At 53.2% G+C, this 16,549-nt stretch overlaps 1 protein-coding gene across 1 annotated transcript in view; it reads right to left on the bottom strand.

Annotated features, from left to right (window-relative positions):
• Positions 1–14,818, bottom strand: part of CFAP100 (cilia and flagella associated protein 100) — a 34,332-nt gene extending 19,514 nt beyond the window's left edge. The window contains exons 1-9 of the mRNA XM_040628119.1: positions 14,677–14,818; positions 7,631–7,731; positions 4,790–4,982; positions 3,101–3,168; positions 2,854–3,017; positions 2,543–2,623; positions 1,896–2,077; positions 1,514–1,546; positions 1,311–1,437 (exon numbers count right to left, since the gene is read on the bottom strand). Of these exons, the coding sequence (XP_040484053.1) occupies positions 1,311–1,437; positions 1,514–1,546; positions 1,896–2,077; positions 2,543–2,623; positions 2,854–3,017; positions 3,101–3,168; positions 4,790–4,982; positions 7,631–7,731; positions 14,677–14,818 (1,091 nt within the window). The remainder of the gene's footprint in view (positions 1–1,310; positions 1,438–1,513; positions 1,547–1,895; positions 2,078–2,542; positions 2,624–2,853; positions 3,018–3,100; positions 3,169–4,789; positions 4,983–7,630; positions 7,732–14,676) is intronic.
• Between the last annotated feature and the right edge of the window lie 1,731 nt (positions 14,819–16,549).

Here is a 16,549-nt window from a genome sequence, read left to right as displayed (position 1 = left end):
GTGAAGGCAAGCGCCTGACGGCCATCTGAGCTGTGGTCAGTGTCCCTCCGCATAATCGCATATCATGAATATCGCCCCAGCGGCACCAAGAGGCCAGGGGCTAGCCAGCGGGGGAAGCTGAGGAGACCGCCTCCGTGTGCACCCCTGGCTGTGCTGCTGACGGACAGACAGAGGTGTGAGAGGTGCAGGGTCAGCTCTCCGGGAAAAGGAGGGACGGGTGGATGGGTGTCAGAAAACCACCTCTGCTTGTACTTAGGCTGGACCCCGTGGAAATGCGCTGTTCGTGTGAGCGACCGAACAGCAACCTCCTGCGATTCAGTGTGCTGTCAGCGTAAACTCGGCTGGACGGGGCAGCCTGGGTGGCTCCGCGGGTTGAGTGTCAGACTTGTGATTTCTGCTCAGGTCCCGATCCCAGGCTCAGTGGGGAGTCTGCTTAGGATTCTCCCTCTCCCTCCCCCCCCCCACCCCCATGCAAAGGAAAAGGGGCTGGAGTATACAGTAGATAACGAATCTCACTGCGGCGCCGGCTGTGGCTTCGTGGCCCAACAGTCTGGGTGGGGAGGGGCTGGAAGGACATGCACTGGGCCTGGGGCTGGGGGGCAGGGAGGGTAAGACTTCTCCGTTTATACCTTTCCATACAGTTGCGATGTTTCTGAATGTATTACTTAGAAAACCCCTAAAACTAAACAAATTTTCAGTGAGGGAGGAGGAGTAACTGGGGGTGACCCAGCAGCAGGGGGAGGTGGGGGGTATGGCCCTGGCCTTGCAGGCAGAGGGGTTTTTAAGTGGGGTGGGGGCAGGTCTGCATTGGCTCGCGGATCTGTTTGGGGTTTCTGTTTGTCCCCTCTTGAGTTTCTAACAAGATTGGAAAGTAACTGTCACACTTAAATCTGGGTAATTTTTGTAAAAATCCAGATCTGGCTCCTCTTGAAAGGCTCTGGAGCTCTGGCCTCCTTGGCCAGCAGCCCTCCCTGCCCACCGAGGGCTGGCAGGGTCACGTGCCCTCCCGTTCAGTGCACCCAGCTTGGGCTGCCTGCACCCGTTTATATTCGACTGTCCCATTAGCATCTGAGTGGACCACCTTAGGCTAAGTTGATAGAATCGGACAGAAATAAAACTGTTTAGAAAACATCTTGATTTTGGTGCTGACGTCCGACTCTACATCCTCCATGTTGGGCACAGCCCTTCCTCATGGTCTCACCCTTCCCCGGGGGGCTGGGCTCGTCCTGGGCACTCCTGGCCTGCAGCCACTGGCGAGGACTCCCCAGCAGGCCCCAGCCACCTCCTTGCCCTACCCTAGACCCACTCACCCTTTGGAGTCCAGCCCACTACTCATGGTGGGCTGGCTGCTGTGCTGGAGACTGACGGTGCTGGATAGGAGCCGCCCCACCCGGGCCACCTGCAGGAACTTCCAGGGTTTCTTTGGGCCCTGCCCATCTGGAGGAAGCAGAGGAATGGTTTCCACGCACCCCAGCCCAGGGCAGGACACGTCCGGCTTGGGGCAGCCACGTACCTCTGGAGCTTGTTTTGCTCTTGTTCCCTGGTCCTACAGGAAGCAAGGGAGGGGTCCAGGTGGTTTCGGCTGGAGCCAGACCTTCAGCAACACTGTTTGAGGGCACAGGGTTCCCCAGGACCCTCCCAACCCTCTTCCCCTCAGTTTCAGAAAGACACGCATGGGAGGAAAGCCCCTGGGGTCTGAGTTAGAGCAGGCCCTATCTTCCTCGAGTGGATCTGTGGGCTGAGCCATGAGGCCCTAAGGGGGGCCTGTTGCTTCTGGGTGGGGCTTTGTGAGGCATGAAAGGGGCCCAGCGTGAGGCCTGGACCCCTCCAAGGCCACTGCCAGCTGGGCCCGGGGTCTAGATGGACCCAGGGACCTGCTTTCTCTTTTCTGCTACCTTTGTCCCTTGTTGTGGAGAATAAAGTGTTCTCTTTCGGGGGCTCGGGGGCCTCCTTGGTCTTTTTGAGATCCAGGTGCTGCTTCTCCTTTTCTTCCAACCACTCCTTGGGCGACAGCTTGTATAGGAAGTCCTTGTAGGTCTTGTAATGCTGCAAGGTGTCTTCAAATTTGGAGATTTCACTAGAGCCAGGGAGGAGGTGGTGAGGTCAGGTTCTGCCTGCGGGGACACCCCTCCAGAGGGGACTGCCTCCGAACCCTGCCCAGCCTGGCGTGCTCCTTGCCCTCCTGGGAACAGGCACTGCAGCACTGTTGTGCCGGGGAGAGGACACTGCCCCCTGCGGACCGGTGTGGGTCAGACCTCCAGGGTTACAGCCCTCTGGGACTTTGGAGTTGCAGCGGACCCTGGGGACTCTCCTGTCTCCTAGTGGTGTGGCCTTGGGAAAGTCACCGAATCTTTTCTTGGCTTCTGCCACCTCATCTGTAAAATGGGCAGCTGCATCCCGCAGGGCCTGAGTCCCTAAGCTATTTAGGTTTGAGAGGTGAAGCGGCGAGGTTTGCGCTGTGCCCAGGCTCCTTTCGGCTACGGGAGTGGGGCGGAGGGAAGCGGCGGCGACCGGGAGCGGCAGGCTCGCCCTCTGAGCTCACCTTTTGATGTTCGTGATCTGGGTGGTCAGTTCTCGGATTTCGATGATCTTCTCTACCTTCGCTTTAGTCTCCTTCTCAGCCCTGGGGGTGGGGGTGGGGGTGGGGGTGGGGGCGGGGAGCCAATCGCAGACTGTCAAAGGGGGCGTGTACACTGCGGGGGAGGGGGCGGGGGAGCGGGGGGAGCTGCCGGGGGCCGGGGCGGGGGGAGGGGGCAGAAGAGGGCTGGGCGAAGGCAGGCAGGTTGGGCGCAGGTGCACAGTCCCCGGGGACACCGGGGCCGGCGCGCGGGCTGCCGCTCCGCGGGGGCTCACGCTCTCAGGGCCTGTACGGAGCTGCGGTCGTTCTCCCGGAGAAACTCGTCGAACAAGGTTGCGTCCTTCTCCAGGGACTTCTCTGCCTGCTCCAGCTCCGCCTCCTCCTTGGCCGCCAGCATTTCCAGTCGCTGGATCTCGTTCCGCTTCATGTCCAGGGCGTACTGAGGGCCACCAGAGTGGGAGTCAGGCTCCTTGCTGGGAGAGCCCCCCCACCCGGGCCCCTGCGCATTGCAGCTGGGCCAACCTGGATGAGGAACAGCTGCCGCTTCTGATTAATGTAGTTGCTCATGTTATCAGATTCCATCTTCTTTTCTGGAAAGAGAGGAGGGAGGCCTCTGGGGGGCGCGGTGGGCAGTGCGAGAGAGACCCGAGCTGGGCCGAGGGTGCTGCTCCTGGCATACGTTCTGCTGGGAGGCCCAGGGACTCTGGGAGATTGAGCTCTGTCTCTAGCAAAAGGAGAGAAGGCTCTGTTTATATATTACACTCTGCATGGCTGGAGACTGGGCCAGGCGGGAAGTCCTTTCCTATGTCTGACTTGAGCCTCTCTTGCTGTAGTACTCTTCTCACCTGGAGTGAGACTTTGGACACCCCCGCCCTGGACATTTCATCCAGCTGGACCTAATAACAAAAAACCTATTAGGCCAGCACCTGCATCAGGGTTGAGAGAGAAAAATGGGGCAGCAAGATCTCTCTTTGGGGTACTGTAAGCCCTCAGGATCCAATTTAGGTAGTTGCTACGTTGCACACCAGGGTTTAAGCCAGGTGGGAGGAAATTAAGTTGGGCATCTGGAACACCGGGAGGGCAAGCAGAGAGGCAACGCAGCTGGGGCTAAGGGCCATGAAAGACTCTTCCCCTTGTCTTTCTGGAGAGAAAGGCCTAGAAGTGCCCTGACTTTGGAGAGGCCAGGAACCGAGGAAAGGGCCATGGAACGATATGGCTCTCTGTGTTGTCTCTCAAACCCTCTCCTGTCCGAGAGACCCTGGTGTGGTGGGGGAATCTTAAGTCTAGAAGCCTGGCAGAGACCAGGCTTGGCCTCTGTCTCCCTGGGCCACCTGGTGGGAAGGCCCTTTCCTCCAGGAGACCCAGCTCCCCACTGCAAGTCAAATTTGGGATATAGACAAGTCTTGTGCCTAAACCCTCTGGATCCAATCTTCCCCATCCAGACTCAGCCTGCCTCTCCTAGGTCTTAGGAAGGGAGGATGGAGACAGAAATGAAAAATGTGCAGCGCTGCTGTTCCCTCTCATGCAGAGCTGGGCACAAAAAGTGTCAAAGTGAGCTCAGGGCTCCCCACCCAAAAACAAGCCGTGGGATCGGGGTGGGGGCTGGGGGTCTCTTTGATTAATGTTCACATTCAGTACACCTGCAGTCCAGTTGGGTTCTTGGACTTTACCGTCTGGGCTGGTAGAATATTAATGCATATTCAGTACTTAAGATTTGCTACTGAGTCATAAGATTAATAACAGCTCACACACACAGTTCCTTCTCATGGTGTGCAGCATCTAAAGACGTTGAATCAAACAACGCAGGAGGCCGGCACTGTCATTGGCCAGGAGAGGAAGCTGCTGTGCAAAGGAGTTGAGGAGCTGGCCCAGGACGGCAAGGTCATTCGGTGCTGAAGCTGAGATCTGAACTCGGGGGGACTTAGTACCAGGCTGACGCTCTTTACCATCAAGTGAGGGACCATATTTTATACGTGTGCAGTCTGCGTTCACGTGCACGGTTAATGTTCTGAATGCGTGCAATATTGGGACTCAAAGGCTCTTAGATTTGCAGTCCATCTGGAATTGATCTGTGCGACGGTGGGAGGCAGGGGTCGGACACAGACAAGCCACACACCCCCCACCACCCATAGCACTGCAGCCCTGCCTAAGCAATTTAAAAGTATTGCCCATTCACGAAGGGCAAGACCTGACTCCAGGGAAAGGGGGCACCTTTGGTCATGCAGAGCTTCCACGCAGTGTGGTCGCGGAAGGCGCGCAGCCGCTCCGCCTCCGCGTGCACCTCCTGGTCCAGCATCTCGTCCTCCAGCTGCAGCTCCCGGCGCAGGCTGGTGTGCTTGGCCGACACTTTGGACGAGTAGGTCATCTTTTGGTGCACCTGCAGGGTCGTCTTCTGCTCCCGCTCCTAGTGGGCGTGGTCAGGCGGAGTCGGGTGGGGCCAGCATCTAGTTCTACCCCCTTCCCCATCAAGCCTGGGACAGCCTCCTTCCCTCGGCGTCATCGCCGTGAGTCCCAAGGTCCAAGGCCTGGAGGGAATACGCACGCGGATTGGGGGGGGTGGGGGCGAGGTGCACACGTGGTCCGGGGTGCGCGCTCACTGCGCGCAGAGAAGGCTGTGGAGCTGTGTGTGCCTGTGGGAGCGCCCGGGGGCCCTGAGCACAGCTCCCGAGGTTGGGAGGAAAGCGGGCAGGAAGTGCTTCCAGAAAGTAGGGTGGGGGTGGGGTGGGGTTCGCCAGGTGAAGTACAGGATGTCCAGTTGCATGTGCATTCAATAGTGCAGGGACATACTCCTAACAGATGACTCACCCTTATCTGAAATTCACACTCCGTGGTGATTTGCTAGATCTGACACCGCCAGGTTCAGGGAAACTAGAGCTTCCTAGTTTCCAAAAGAAACTCTAAATCCATGAGGCGCCTGGGTGGCTCAGTGAGTTAAGCATCTGCCTCCAGCTCCGGTCATGGTCCCGGAGTCCTGGGCTTGAGCCCTGCGTGGCCTCCCTGCTCTGTGGGGAGCCTGCTTCTCCCTCTCTCTCTGCCTCTCCCCACACCCCAGCTTATGCTCTCTCAATAGATACATTTCAAATAAATAAAATCTTTAAAAACATACATAAATAAAACTCCAGATCCCGAGTTTGACCTGCAAGCTCAGGAGTCAGTGTTGGCAGTGATGAGGTCACTGGGCATCTGCCCCCTCCAGCTCCTCTCCCTCGCCTGGACTCCAGCCTGCCTTCGGGTTGCTCCCCTTCACTTGGGAGGGTCCCGGGATGGTGCGGAGGTGGGGGCTCTTCTTCCCTGAGGCCTAGCGCAGGTCTTTGGCTGCAGGGGCGCCCAGCCCTGCCCAAGCCCTGGGGGTCTCCACATCCTTCCATGGCTGGGCACCGTAGCCCACAGGGTCAGACAGGCCTTCACGAATCCTCTTCATCTGGCCTTTCCTGGGGCATTTCTATTTCCTGCTGACCCTGCCAGACAACAACCCATCTGGCCTCGAAAGAAGGCTGTTTAGGGAAAACTCAGCTGTGAGGGGATTCAGCCGGGGGCCACTAGCTTGCATGCCTGTGGAGAATAACAAAGTGGGGAAATATCACCTGCTAGAATCCCAGTGGCAGAAGGTCTGTGCTTAGAAGAAATTGGGCAGCTGCTTGGGGTCAGTGTGAGACTGGGGGGCTCTGCTGTTGTGTAGAGAGGGGTGTCAGGTTAGAGGATTTAAGAAGAAGGCAGAAGCAACCTTGTGCAGGGCCAGGCTGGGAGAAGAAAATCCAATCCCACACTGGTGAAAGAGAAAGGTCTCAAAGTCAACGTCAGAGAAAGTTGTGTGTGTGTGTCTGTCGCGTTTCCCCACTTGGAGGCCTCGGAGAAGCGTGTGCTGCTCAGTGTGGCTTTGTGTGAGCGCCTCCTTCCAGGGCATGCGTGGGTACACAGCATGGCAGTAGGGTGGGGAAAACCCTCACGGTGGTCCACCCGGAGCTTCTAATGGGGAGGTCTGGGGTGGGACTGGAAAATGTGAATTTCCTTATGTGTCTTTGGTCATTGGTTGGGTCTCAGTGGGAGCCACTTCTCCAAGGAATCTCAGATACTGAGCCCTGAGTTGGGGCAGACAGAACCAGCCCAGGATGGAGCCTGGAACACTGGCCATGCCCGTGCCCCCGAGAGCGTGTCCCAGAAACATGGTTCCTGCTGACCACTTCTCAGTGAAATTGACTCTGGGTGAGTCCTCCCTGAGCCTGGCTGCAGGGACGCTCGCTAGCCCCGGGCATGCCGCAGGGGGTGGGGATGGACTGATGGCTCTTGGATGGGGAGGCAGGACAGACTATGCCCGGGTGCGGACAAGGCACGGGCTGGGGGCTGGGGCTGGCTCCAGGACTCCGGTGCTGCTGAGGGGCGTGCGGGCTGTGTGTGCACGCGTGTGTGCATGTTTGTGTGTGTATTTGGCCTTCAAGGATTCCAGTGAGGTGGACTGTGCAAGGCTGGAGCAGTTGGGAGGGTGGTGGTCTCCTGGGGGAGGCGCGAGGGTCCCTGAGGTCTGAGATGGGCCTGGCAGGATGGAGAGTCTCAGGAGCGGATGGCATCTCATGCAAGGGGAGCAGAAGCAAGGCCAACAGCGGCTTCCAAGAGCCCACTCTGCCGAGCCCAGGAACAGTGGTGATAGAACTGGGTAAGAGCAGCGGGGCAGGTCTGGGACTGGAGAGCTAGCCAGGCTTTTGAATGGGTCTTTTTTAAATGGTGAGCCACTGGGGCTCCTGGGTGGCTCAGTTGTTTAAGCATCTGACTTGATTTCAGCTCAGGTCATGATCTCAGGATCGTGAGATGGAAAGCCCAACAGGTTGTGCACTCAACTTGGAGTCTGCGTGAGATTCTTTCCTTCTCCCTCTGTCCCCCCACCAACTTGTGCTCTCTAAATAAATAAACAAAATCTTTAACAAAAAATGGTGAGCCATTGACTATGCTAGAGTGAGAGAGTGACCCAAAGCAAGCACTCTTCTGAGAAGGGCAATCTGGCTCTGCATGTGTGATGGAGAAAAGAGTTGTGGGCACGCTTCAGTCCTAGATACTCACTGTGCGAGACTTATTCTGCTCCTGTTCTCTGAGCAAGAAGAAATCCACATCTCCAGACGTGTGGAAAGGGTTAGCTGAACGGTCAGGAACAATCACAGTCACTGGGGAGGGAGATACATCATTGGAGAGATGAACCAGCTCTTCCAAACGGTGGCCTGTGCCTCGGGAGTCCCGGCGCCCTCCCAGCGCAGCACAAGGAACTCAAAAGCACAAGTTAGTGACGACTGTTCTCTGGGATCCAGCTGTGCCTGAAGTCCGACCCTGGACCTTCCAACTCCACAAACTCACACGTCTGATTTCACCGAGTTGGTCATGGCCTTCTGTCCCTGGCGTCTGAAGGAGAGTGGGTGCACACAGCCCCACCTGTGTTGCAGACCTCTGGCCCCTCTCATTTAATGTCTCAGGAACCCCCATTCCGTAGAGGAGAGAAGCAAGAGAAGGGAAGTGATGGGGCGGCTGGCGGGAGGTCGGCCAACTCCAGAGCAGAGGCACTTCCCTGCAGAGGGCAGTGGGCAGTGGGCAGACCGGGTGAACTGCCTTGTCTGCAGGATTCTCCAGGAGCCTCCCAGGCGAAGACTGAGTTTGTGGGCACGTGAGGCAAAGCACCTGAGGCCTGGGGGGTGGGGGGCAGGCAGGAATTTGGGAGATGGGGGCTGCCAAAGACCCCAGCTCTGCTGCTCCCTCTACCCCCGTGGGTAAGGGAGAAGTCCCTGCTGCTCAGCTCAGCAGGGACAGAACCTAGGAGGCACCAAACTAAGGGCTTAAAAATACGGATGCCTTCTCCCCCTATCCTCGATTTAGAGGAAACGGGGTTCGTTGTAAGACAGAACAAAACAAAACAAAACAAAACATTCTTGGAAGTAGAAGAATATGATAACAAAATAACTCCTTCACTTTGAAACAATAGCTGGTGACCTTCCGGGGGTATTTTCTTCTAGTAATTTCCAACACCTATTTTTAATAATTTCACATCTTTTAAAAAAACACTTCACCTTCAGTAGATGCTTGCGCAGTTACTAATTCTTTGTGGGCCCCATGTGCTCAGCAGGAAGGCATGACCTCAGCAGGGCCGGTCGTGGGCCAAGGGCAGCAGCCGCCCCAGGCACCAGTGTGCCATCACGGGCTGGCTGGCGGCCGCTGATTTTCCCAAGGGGAACAGGGCCAGGGGCCGTGAGCATTTCCAAGATTCGGAGTCTTATGCTGACCTGCCTTTCTGGACGTCTGTCCCATTTTATACCCTCACCAGCAAAACGACACTGCGGAGGGGACTTGAAGTTATGCTCTGAGGGTCTCAGAGTACCGCCGCACAAGATCCGTCCTTACTAACGACCAAAAGTAGAGATGCGCAGGCCATCAGAGTGAGCAAGAGCAGAAGCGAGAGGGGTGGGCCTTCTCTGACCAGTGTGACCCAGGGGTCACTCGGACGGCCCCCCAGATGCTTCGCCTGCACCCATCATGTGGAGGGGGCAGAAAAGCTCCAAGTCTACAACATCTCTGTACTATTCTTTCAACTTCTCTCTAAGAATTAAATCCTGTCAAAATAGTTTAAAACTCTGAGTGAGAAGAGTAAAGAAAGATGATCTATGCCTGGGCCCCGCTGAGGGGAGGGAGCCGGCAGGGGCCTCCCGACAGGTCTCGGCCTGACTGCTGGAGAGGGCAGCATGCACGAGGAGGCAGCCCAAGACAGGGACAGGTCACACGGGTGGTGCCGGACACAGAGCCATCAGGGAGTGGACAGGAGGGACAGAAGTCGCATGGGGCGCCTGGGTGGCACAGCGGTTGGGCGTCTGCCTTCGGCTCAGGGCGTGATCCTGGCGTTATGGGATCGAGCCCCACATCAGGCTCTTCTGCTATGAGCCTGCTTCTTCCTCTCCCACTCCCCCTGCTTGTGTTCCCTCTCTCACTGGCTGTCTCTGTCTCTGTCGAAGAAATAAATAAAAAAATCTAAAAAAAAAAAAAGAAGTGGGACGGGGCTTGTGCAGGTTTGGTTTGAAGCATGGACTCTGGTCCCATGACTGATCATGACTTTCTTTTACACGCTGAATTGGCTTCTGATAGTGAGGTTCCAGAAGACGCTGCCAACGGGCCTCTCTGTCCACATCAGGGGCCTGGGGAGGCGGGTGTAGATGGCGCCCTGGGCACACGGCTTGTCTCCCCAGCCAGGCCAACCCATCCCCCAGAAATGATGGAACATACATTCAGACACTGCACACAACTCTGGACAAGAAGGGATGAGTCTGGATGGGCGGGGGGCGGGAGCTGCCAGGGAGACTTGGAAGAGGGAAGGTGGCCGGGATGGGGTGAAGTGGGGAAGTAGGGCCCAACCAGGCTGGGCTGTGGAGAAGAAGGTATTCGGGAAGTGATGGCTCTGGGCACAGAAATGGGGGCATGAGGGTCCTGGACAGGACTGCTGCAACTCGCCCCCTCCTCACTTCCTCATCTCACTCTTCTCACTTCCTGTACTTGTCCAGCAACCCCAGGCAGGGGCCCTAAATTCAGAATAGTGAGGACTGAGCTTGGGCAAGAGAGGCAGGGAAAACTTAGTCTTGATGTGGCCATACTGGCCAGTCCATGCGTGGGCTCCACGTCCCATGTCCCCATCGAAGAGATTAATTATGCTAGTTAGCAAGCACGGAGCACTTACCATGGCCAGACCAAGGACTTCACCTGTCTTAATGTTCATAACAGCCCTGAGGCGGGAGTTGCTGTTACTCCCAGTGAGGAGGACCAGAGGGACAGAGAGGCAAGCCGCTCAACCTATAAGCAGTGATGTGGAGACTGGCTCCCAAAACAGAAAGTGCATTTGCAGTCCAGCGAGTAGGAATGCTTCTGAATGGAAAAGTGTGAATGGGAGGGTGAGCCTACAACCGAGACTGGCAGTCATTTGAAGCAGGTCATTCCAGAAATGCCAAGTCGGTTTCACGTTTAGAAACCGGTCAATACAATATACCCCATTAACAGAATGATGGAGAAAATTATATGATCTTTTCAAAGGATGCAGTTAAAGTATTTGATACAATTCAAACCTGATTTTAAATCATAGTCGTAGCAACCTAGGAAGAGGAGCGGACTTCCCAATCTGATAAGGGGAAGTGTGGTGAGCTCAGTAATGTCCATGTCTAAACCCCAAACCTGGGACTAGATTCCTTGATATGATAAAGGATTTTGCAAATGGGGTGAAGTTAAGGACCTCGAGATGGGAGATGGTCCTGGATTAGACAGAGGGACCTGACGTAATCACAAGAGTCCTTATAAGATGGAGGCAGGAGGGCCAGAAGCAGGAGGAGTAGGTGTGACGACAGAAGCAAAGGTTGGAGTGACATCCCGGAAACCAGAGCAGACTGTGCAGCTGGCTTTGGAGAGACGGAGAAAGGGGCCAGGAGCCAAGGACACGGGCACCTCTAAGCTGCAAAAGGCAAAGAAGCAGAGTCTTCCCCAGAGCTTCCGGAACGAACACAGCCCTGTGGACCCCTTGATTCGAGTTCTGTAAGATTCACTTCAGACTTTTTTTTTAATTTTTTTTTTTTAAAGATTTTATTTATTTATTTGACAGAGAGAGACAGCCAGAGAGAGAGGGAACACAAGCAGGGGGAGTGGGAGAGAGGAAGAAGCAGGCTTCCAGCAGAGGAGCCTGATGTGGGGCTCGATCCCAGAATGCCGGGATCATGTCCTGAGCCAAAGGCAGATGCTTAATGACTGAGCCACTCAGGTGCCCCCATTTCAGACTTCTGAGTCCAGAATTGTGAGATCATCCATTTGTGTTGCTTTAAGCCACTGAGTTTGTGGCACAGCAGCCACGGGAAAGGAATACAGGTATCTACAAGAAACTTCTAGGGGAAATATTGCAAGTTTCCCTTCTGGGATCAGGAACAAGTCACGGATACCTATCTTTGCACTTCTATTCAATGTTGTAGTTAGGCAAGAAGAAGAAATAAAAAGTATAGGATTGGAAAGGAAGGGCAAATAATGTCATCTCAAGGTGCTGTAAATGTAGAGGAGAAAGTCCAAAGAATCCACAAACAAAATGGTTACTATTAGATTAGAGACGATTTGCAGGTCTGGTTGTAAAGTGAACACAGAACTTGTATAAGATACAGTATCTTCAGGACCTTGGAGGTCAGCAAAGAGCTTTCAAATAGGACACAAAAGTACCAATGATAAGAAAATGATTGGTAAAGTGAACTCCATGAAAATTAGGAATTTTGTTTATTAAAAGGCACCCCAAGAAAGGAAAAAGCAATCTACCAAGTGAGGGAAGGTATTTGCATACTTAGAACTGGTGAATGATTTGTTTCCAGAATACGTAAAGAAGTCCTAGAAATCATTAAATTAAAAGGACAACCCAATAGAAAAGTGAGCAGAGGCAGGAACAGGCACTTTATAACACAGAGTCATCAGTGAACATATGGAAAGGTAATCGCCCTCATTGGTCACAGGGAATGTGAGATGCTAATACATATCCGAAGGCCCGGGTTACAGTGAAAGTATCGACAGTGTGCCGACTGTTGGAGAGGATCCGGGGCATCTGGAATGCTCACACCTGTTGGTGGGACTGTAAAATGGGACAGATGTTCTCGAAAACTGTTCAACGGTATCTACGAAGGTTAAACATACTACCAGCAATTCCACTCCTTCCTACCCAGGAGACATGAGTGCTACTTTCCCTAAATGACATGTGCAAGAACGTTCGCTGCAGTATTATTTGTAATATGGAAAAACCAGAAACAACCCAGATGTCCATCTACTCCAGAAAGAATAATACCCTGTTGACATATGACAATAGGGTACACATGGCACAACAAAGAAGGGAGTCCGGTGACTGGCATTCCACAGACGTGATGCTGAGTGAGCAGGACAGGACTGCAAGGGCACAGAATGGGACTCCATTTACACAAGGTTCGAGAGTGGATACAGTGGTTCTCTGGTGATAGCAGAACAGTGCTATCTCTGGGGGAAAGGGAATGTCTGGGCAAACGGAGATGTTCTAGATGGTGAATGGGGTGCAAGCTACAAAGTTGTACTGAAACTTACCAAACTGTATGCCTGAGGTTTGTGCATTTTGTGGGTTATACCTCAGTGAAGAGACCAAACCAAAGCCCAGACTCCTCACCCTTAATGTAGCAATCAATTTAGGCACAGGCGTCTATGGGTAGAAGATGCTGTTGGGTCAATGGCTGATGGGAATCGGACAGGGGGCCAGGCGGTCACCACCTGAGCCCAGTGAGCGTGGCCACCACTGAGACAGCTGGATGCACAGTCTTCTTGTGAGAGGTGGAAGGATTCTTGTGGACAAAATGGGATATCAAGCATGTCGGGTTATGTCCAAGTCAAGGAAATATGAGGAGCAGAGGAACGGTTTCAATACATGACAATGGCCAGGAGGTAAACAGACACATACAGAACGGAGGACATTCTACAAGGTAATTAACCACTTCTCAATAAGTCAAGGCACAGAAAATGAAAGGACATGGGGGAGGGACTCTGCTAGATTTAAGAGAGTGAAGACGATCAGATCCCATTTGAATCCTGATTAGAACGATTCTTCTTTAGGAAGACATTTCTGAGATAATTGGGAAACTTCATTGTGGCCTTGTGAATGTTGCGGGATATAAGGATGAAATGACATGCACGGATTTTACTTTAATATATTCTGGCCAAGTATGCAGCAATGCAACTGTGCATGGACAGATGAATGCATAAGGAAGATGTGACACACACTCACACAGGAATATTACTCAGCCGCAAAAAGAAGGAAATCTTGCCATTTGCAACAACGTGGATGGAGTCAGAGAGTATTACACTCAACGAGCGAAGTCAGTCATAGAAAGACAAACACCATATGATCTCACTTGTATGTGGAATTGAAGAAATAAAACAGACGAACAAAGGGGGCAAAAAGAGGCAAACCAAGAAACAGGTTCTTAACTATAGAGAACACAGTGTTGGTTACAGAGGGGAGGGGGGCCGGGTTGGGTGAAATAGGTGATGGGGATTAAGGAGGGCCCTTGTCGTGAGGAGCACCGGATGGTGTATGGAAGTGTCGAATCACTATATTGTACACCCAAAACCAACATAAGACTGTATGTTACCTATACTGCAATTGAAATCAAATAAAATAAATATTCTGGCAAAGACAAAAAAAGAAAAAAGCAAAAGGATAGATGCGACAAATGTGGCCAAATCTTCTCTACTGTCCAGTCTGGTGATGGGCACCCACATTCACTGCATTTTAGTCTCTGCTTCTGGGCCAGTTTGGATTGTCATAATTAGAAGCAAGAGGGAACACGGGGGTGGGGGAAGCTTGACGGGAGGGGCTCAGCCTGGGAGAGGTAGGCTCAGGGAGCATGCTCACATCTGAGCCCCTCTGCAGAAGGGTCAGACTGGTGTGCAAGCCTGGGGGCAGCACGGCAGGTCGAGGGGTGAGGCTCAGTGCAAGCAGTAAGAGCAGCTGGCTGCCTACCCTTCCTCCTCTTAACAGGTGGCAGGCATGTGCCTCTTTGAAAAGTTATACTTCTCAGCCTCCCTTATAGATACTGATGACCACATGACAAATTTCTAGACAATGGAATGTAGGCAGAAATTGCTGGGTGGGGCTTCTGGGAAGGCTCTTTTTCCAAGGAGGGCTGAGTTGGCTGGTGGGCAGTTTTGCTCTTCCCTTTATCCCTTCTCCCTGTCTGAAATCAGATGTGGTGGCTGGAGCTGCAGCAGCCATTTTGTGACCACATGATAACTTTGCAGTTGAAAACCCTAAGACTAAAACTGGTGGAGCAGAAAGACTTGGGAACTGATCACCTGAGTGATTTCTTAGAACTGCTGTTTGCAGAGCCTCATGGAGCTCCGGACTGCCTCCCATATTTCCAATTACTGGAGGAAAAACAAATCCTACTTTGTACATGTTACTATTATTTCAGGTCTCAGTAACTCAATTCCTAATGGAACTAGGAGCATTTCCCTTTGCTGCTCGCCCTGGAGACTACGTTGATGAGGGGAGATGTTTGACTCCCACCAGCTTAGACTTCAGCTCCCAGCTTGAGGGCTATGTTTACCTTTTTCCCCATGTTTCTCCTTTTTTTCTTCAATGATGGAAGAAGAACTATTGTCCGGGGACTCCAGGCTGTTCTCTGGGGAGAGACAAAAGTAAAGCTGTGAATACAGTGTGAGGCTGGAGAGAGGCGCTGGCACCGGCATCCTCGCCTGCCTGCTGAGTGGCCCTGGCAAGTCCCTCAGCTTCTCTGAGCTTCCGTTTCCCCATCTGAGATGACTGTGCTGACTTTGCAGGCAAGTCGTGGTAACTGTGCAAGGAAAGGGTCCACGTGTACATGTGCCCAGCACACAGAACACATGTTGTGCCTTGCCTTTTGCATCCTTCCGTTTGCTCCTTAAGAGGAGTGCAGGACTGTTTTATGGGGAGGTCACGGACCCAGGCTCTCTGCCTCATGGTGTGGCCCACAATTTTGCTGTGAGCCTCCCAGGGTTTTCCTAAGGGCCGCAACAGAAGATTCAGAGACACCCATTTCCTTATTGTTCTCCCTTCCACGGATACCCACGGGGAAGGGGGCATTGGGCCTGATACTTCCTCCTACCCCAACTCAGAAATCATCTATCTGTAGCTTGGAGATTCCAGTCTATGCCAGCTGGGGAGGGCAGCCAGCCACTGGCAGAGGGGGTGGAGGCTGCTGGAGAGCCTGGGGGTGTGCTTTGGTGGGGAGATCATGGAGCCAGTCCTTTTGGACCAGCTTGGAGGAGGAGACCTGGGATGTGAGGGGAAGGCAGGGCTCGCAAGGTGGGGGATGTGATACTGAGGGGCAGACCCCAAGCAGCTGGGTGATGGGACACGGGGAGAATGAGGAGGAGAGCTGTCCTGTGTCACTGGTAGGAAGGTCAAGGTCATGGGGCTGAAAACCCTGATGCCTGCAGTTCAAGCCGCATACATAATGGTAAGGAGAGGCGAGGCTATGGGGAGAGTTCAGGAGCACAGGCTATTCAGTCAGTATTTTCTATCTTAGTGACTCTGGGGTTCAATTTCCAGGTAGCAACATTTAACTAACCATATCCTAAAAGCAGAAGATACCACTAGTATTTAGATAGACCCAAACCCAAACCAAACAAACCCAAACTAATAAAATTGGGTGATTTTCTGAATTGAAAAGCAGTGCACACACATAGCGACATTTTTAACAATGTCGTTTGATGTGTTATGATGAACATTGATCTGATAGACAATCCTCACCTGAATCCCTCACTACCGAATGGGTCGTTGTTCACCTACCCAGAGGTATTTTATGCATACACATTCTTTTTTAAGATTTTACTTATTTATTTGAGAGCGAGCGAGCACAAGCAGGGGGAGTGGCAGGCAGAAGAAGCAGACTCCCTGCCGAGCAAGGAGCCCCATGTGGGGCTCGGCAGGGAGTCTGCCCCATGACCCCAGGATCATGACCTGAGCTGAAGGCAGACACCCAACTGGCTGAGCCACCCAGGCGCCCCATGAATACACATTCTTCAATGCCCCTTACTTTTTCACTGAACAATGCATCTGCTTTCAGGCTACGATATGGATGAACCTTGAGGACACTGTGCTCAGTGAAAGAAGCCAGTCACAAAAGGACAACTTCCATGAGGTCCCTCGAGTCGTCGAGTATCTACACATAGAAAGTAGGATGGTGGGCTGCGGAAGGGGCGTTGGGGAGTTAGTGTTTACTGGGAATGGAGTTTCAGTTTTACAAGGTGAAAAGTTCTGGAGACGGATGGCAGGGACGGTTGCACACCAGTGTGAACGTGCTTACAACGGAACTGTCTACTTAAAAATGCTCAAAAGAGTAAATTCTGTTATGTATAGATAGTTGACCACGATTTTTAAAAAGTTAAAAAAAAAAGAACATATCTGCTCATGTCCAAGTCTCATTGCTCCTTAGCCAG

The sequence above is a fragment of the Ursus maritimus genome, unplaced genomic scaffold, assembly GCF_017311325.1.
Source record: "Ursus maritimus isolate PB19 unplaced genomic scaffold, ASM1731132v1 scaffold_14, whole genome shotgun sequence".
NCBI classification, from domain to species: Eukaryota; Metazoa; Chordata; class Mammalia; order Carnivora; family Ursidae; genus Ursus; species Ursus maritimus.
Note: the sequence above shows the minus strand (reverse complement) of the source record. Positions and strands in the feature narration are given on the sequence as shown.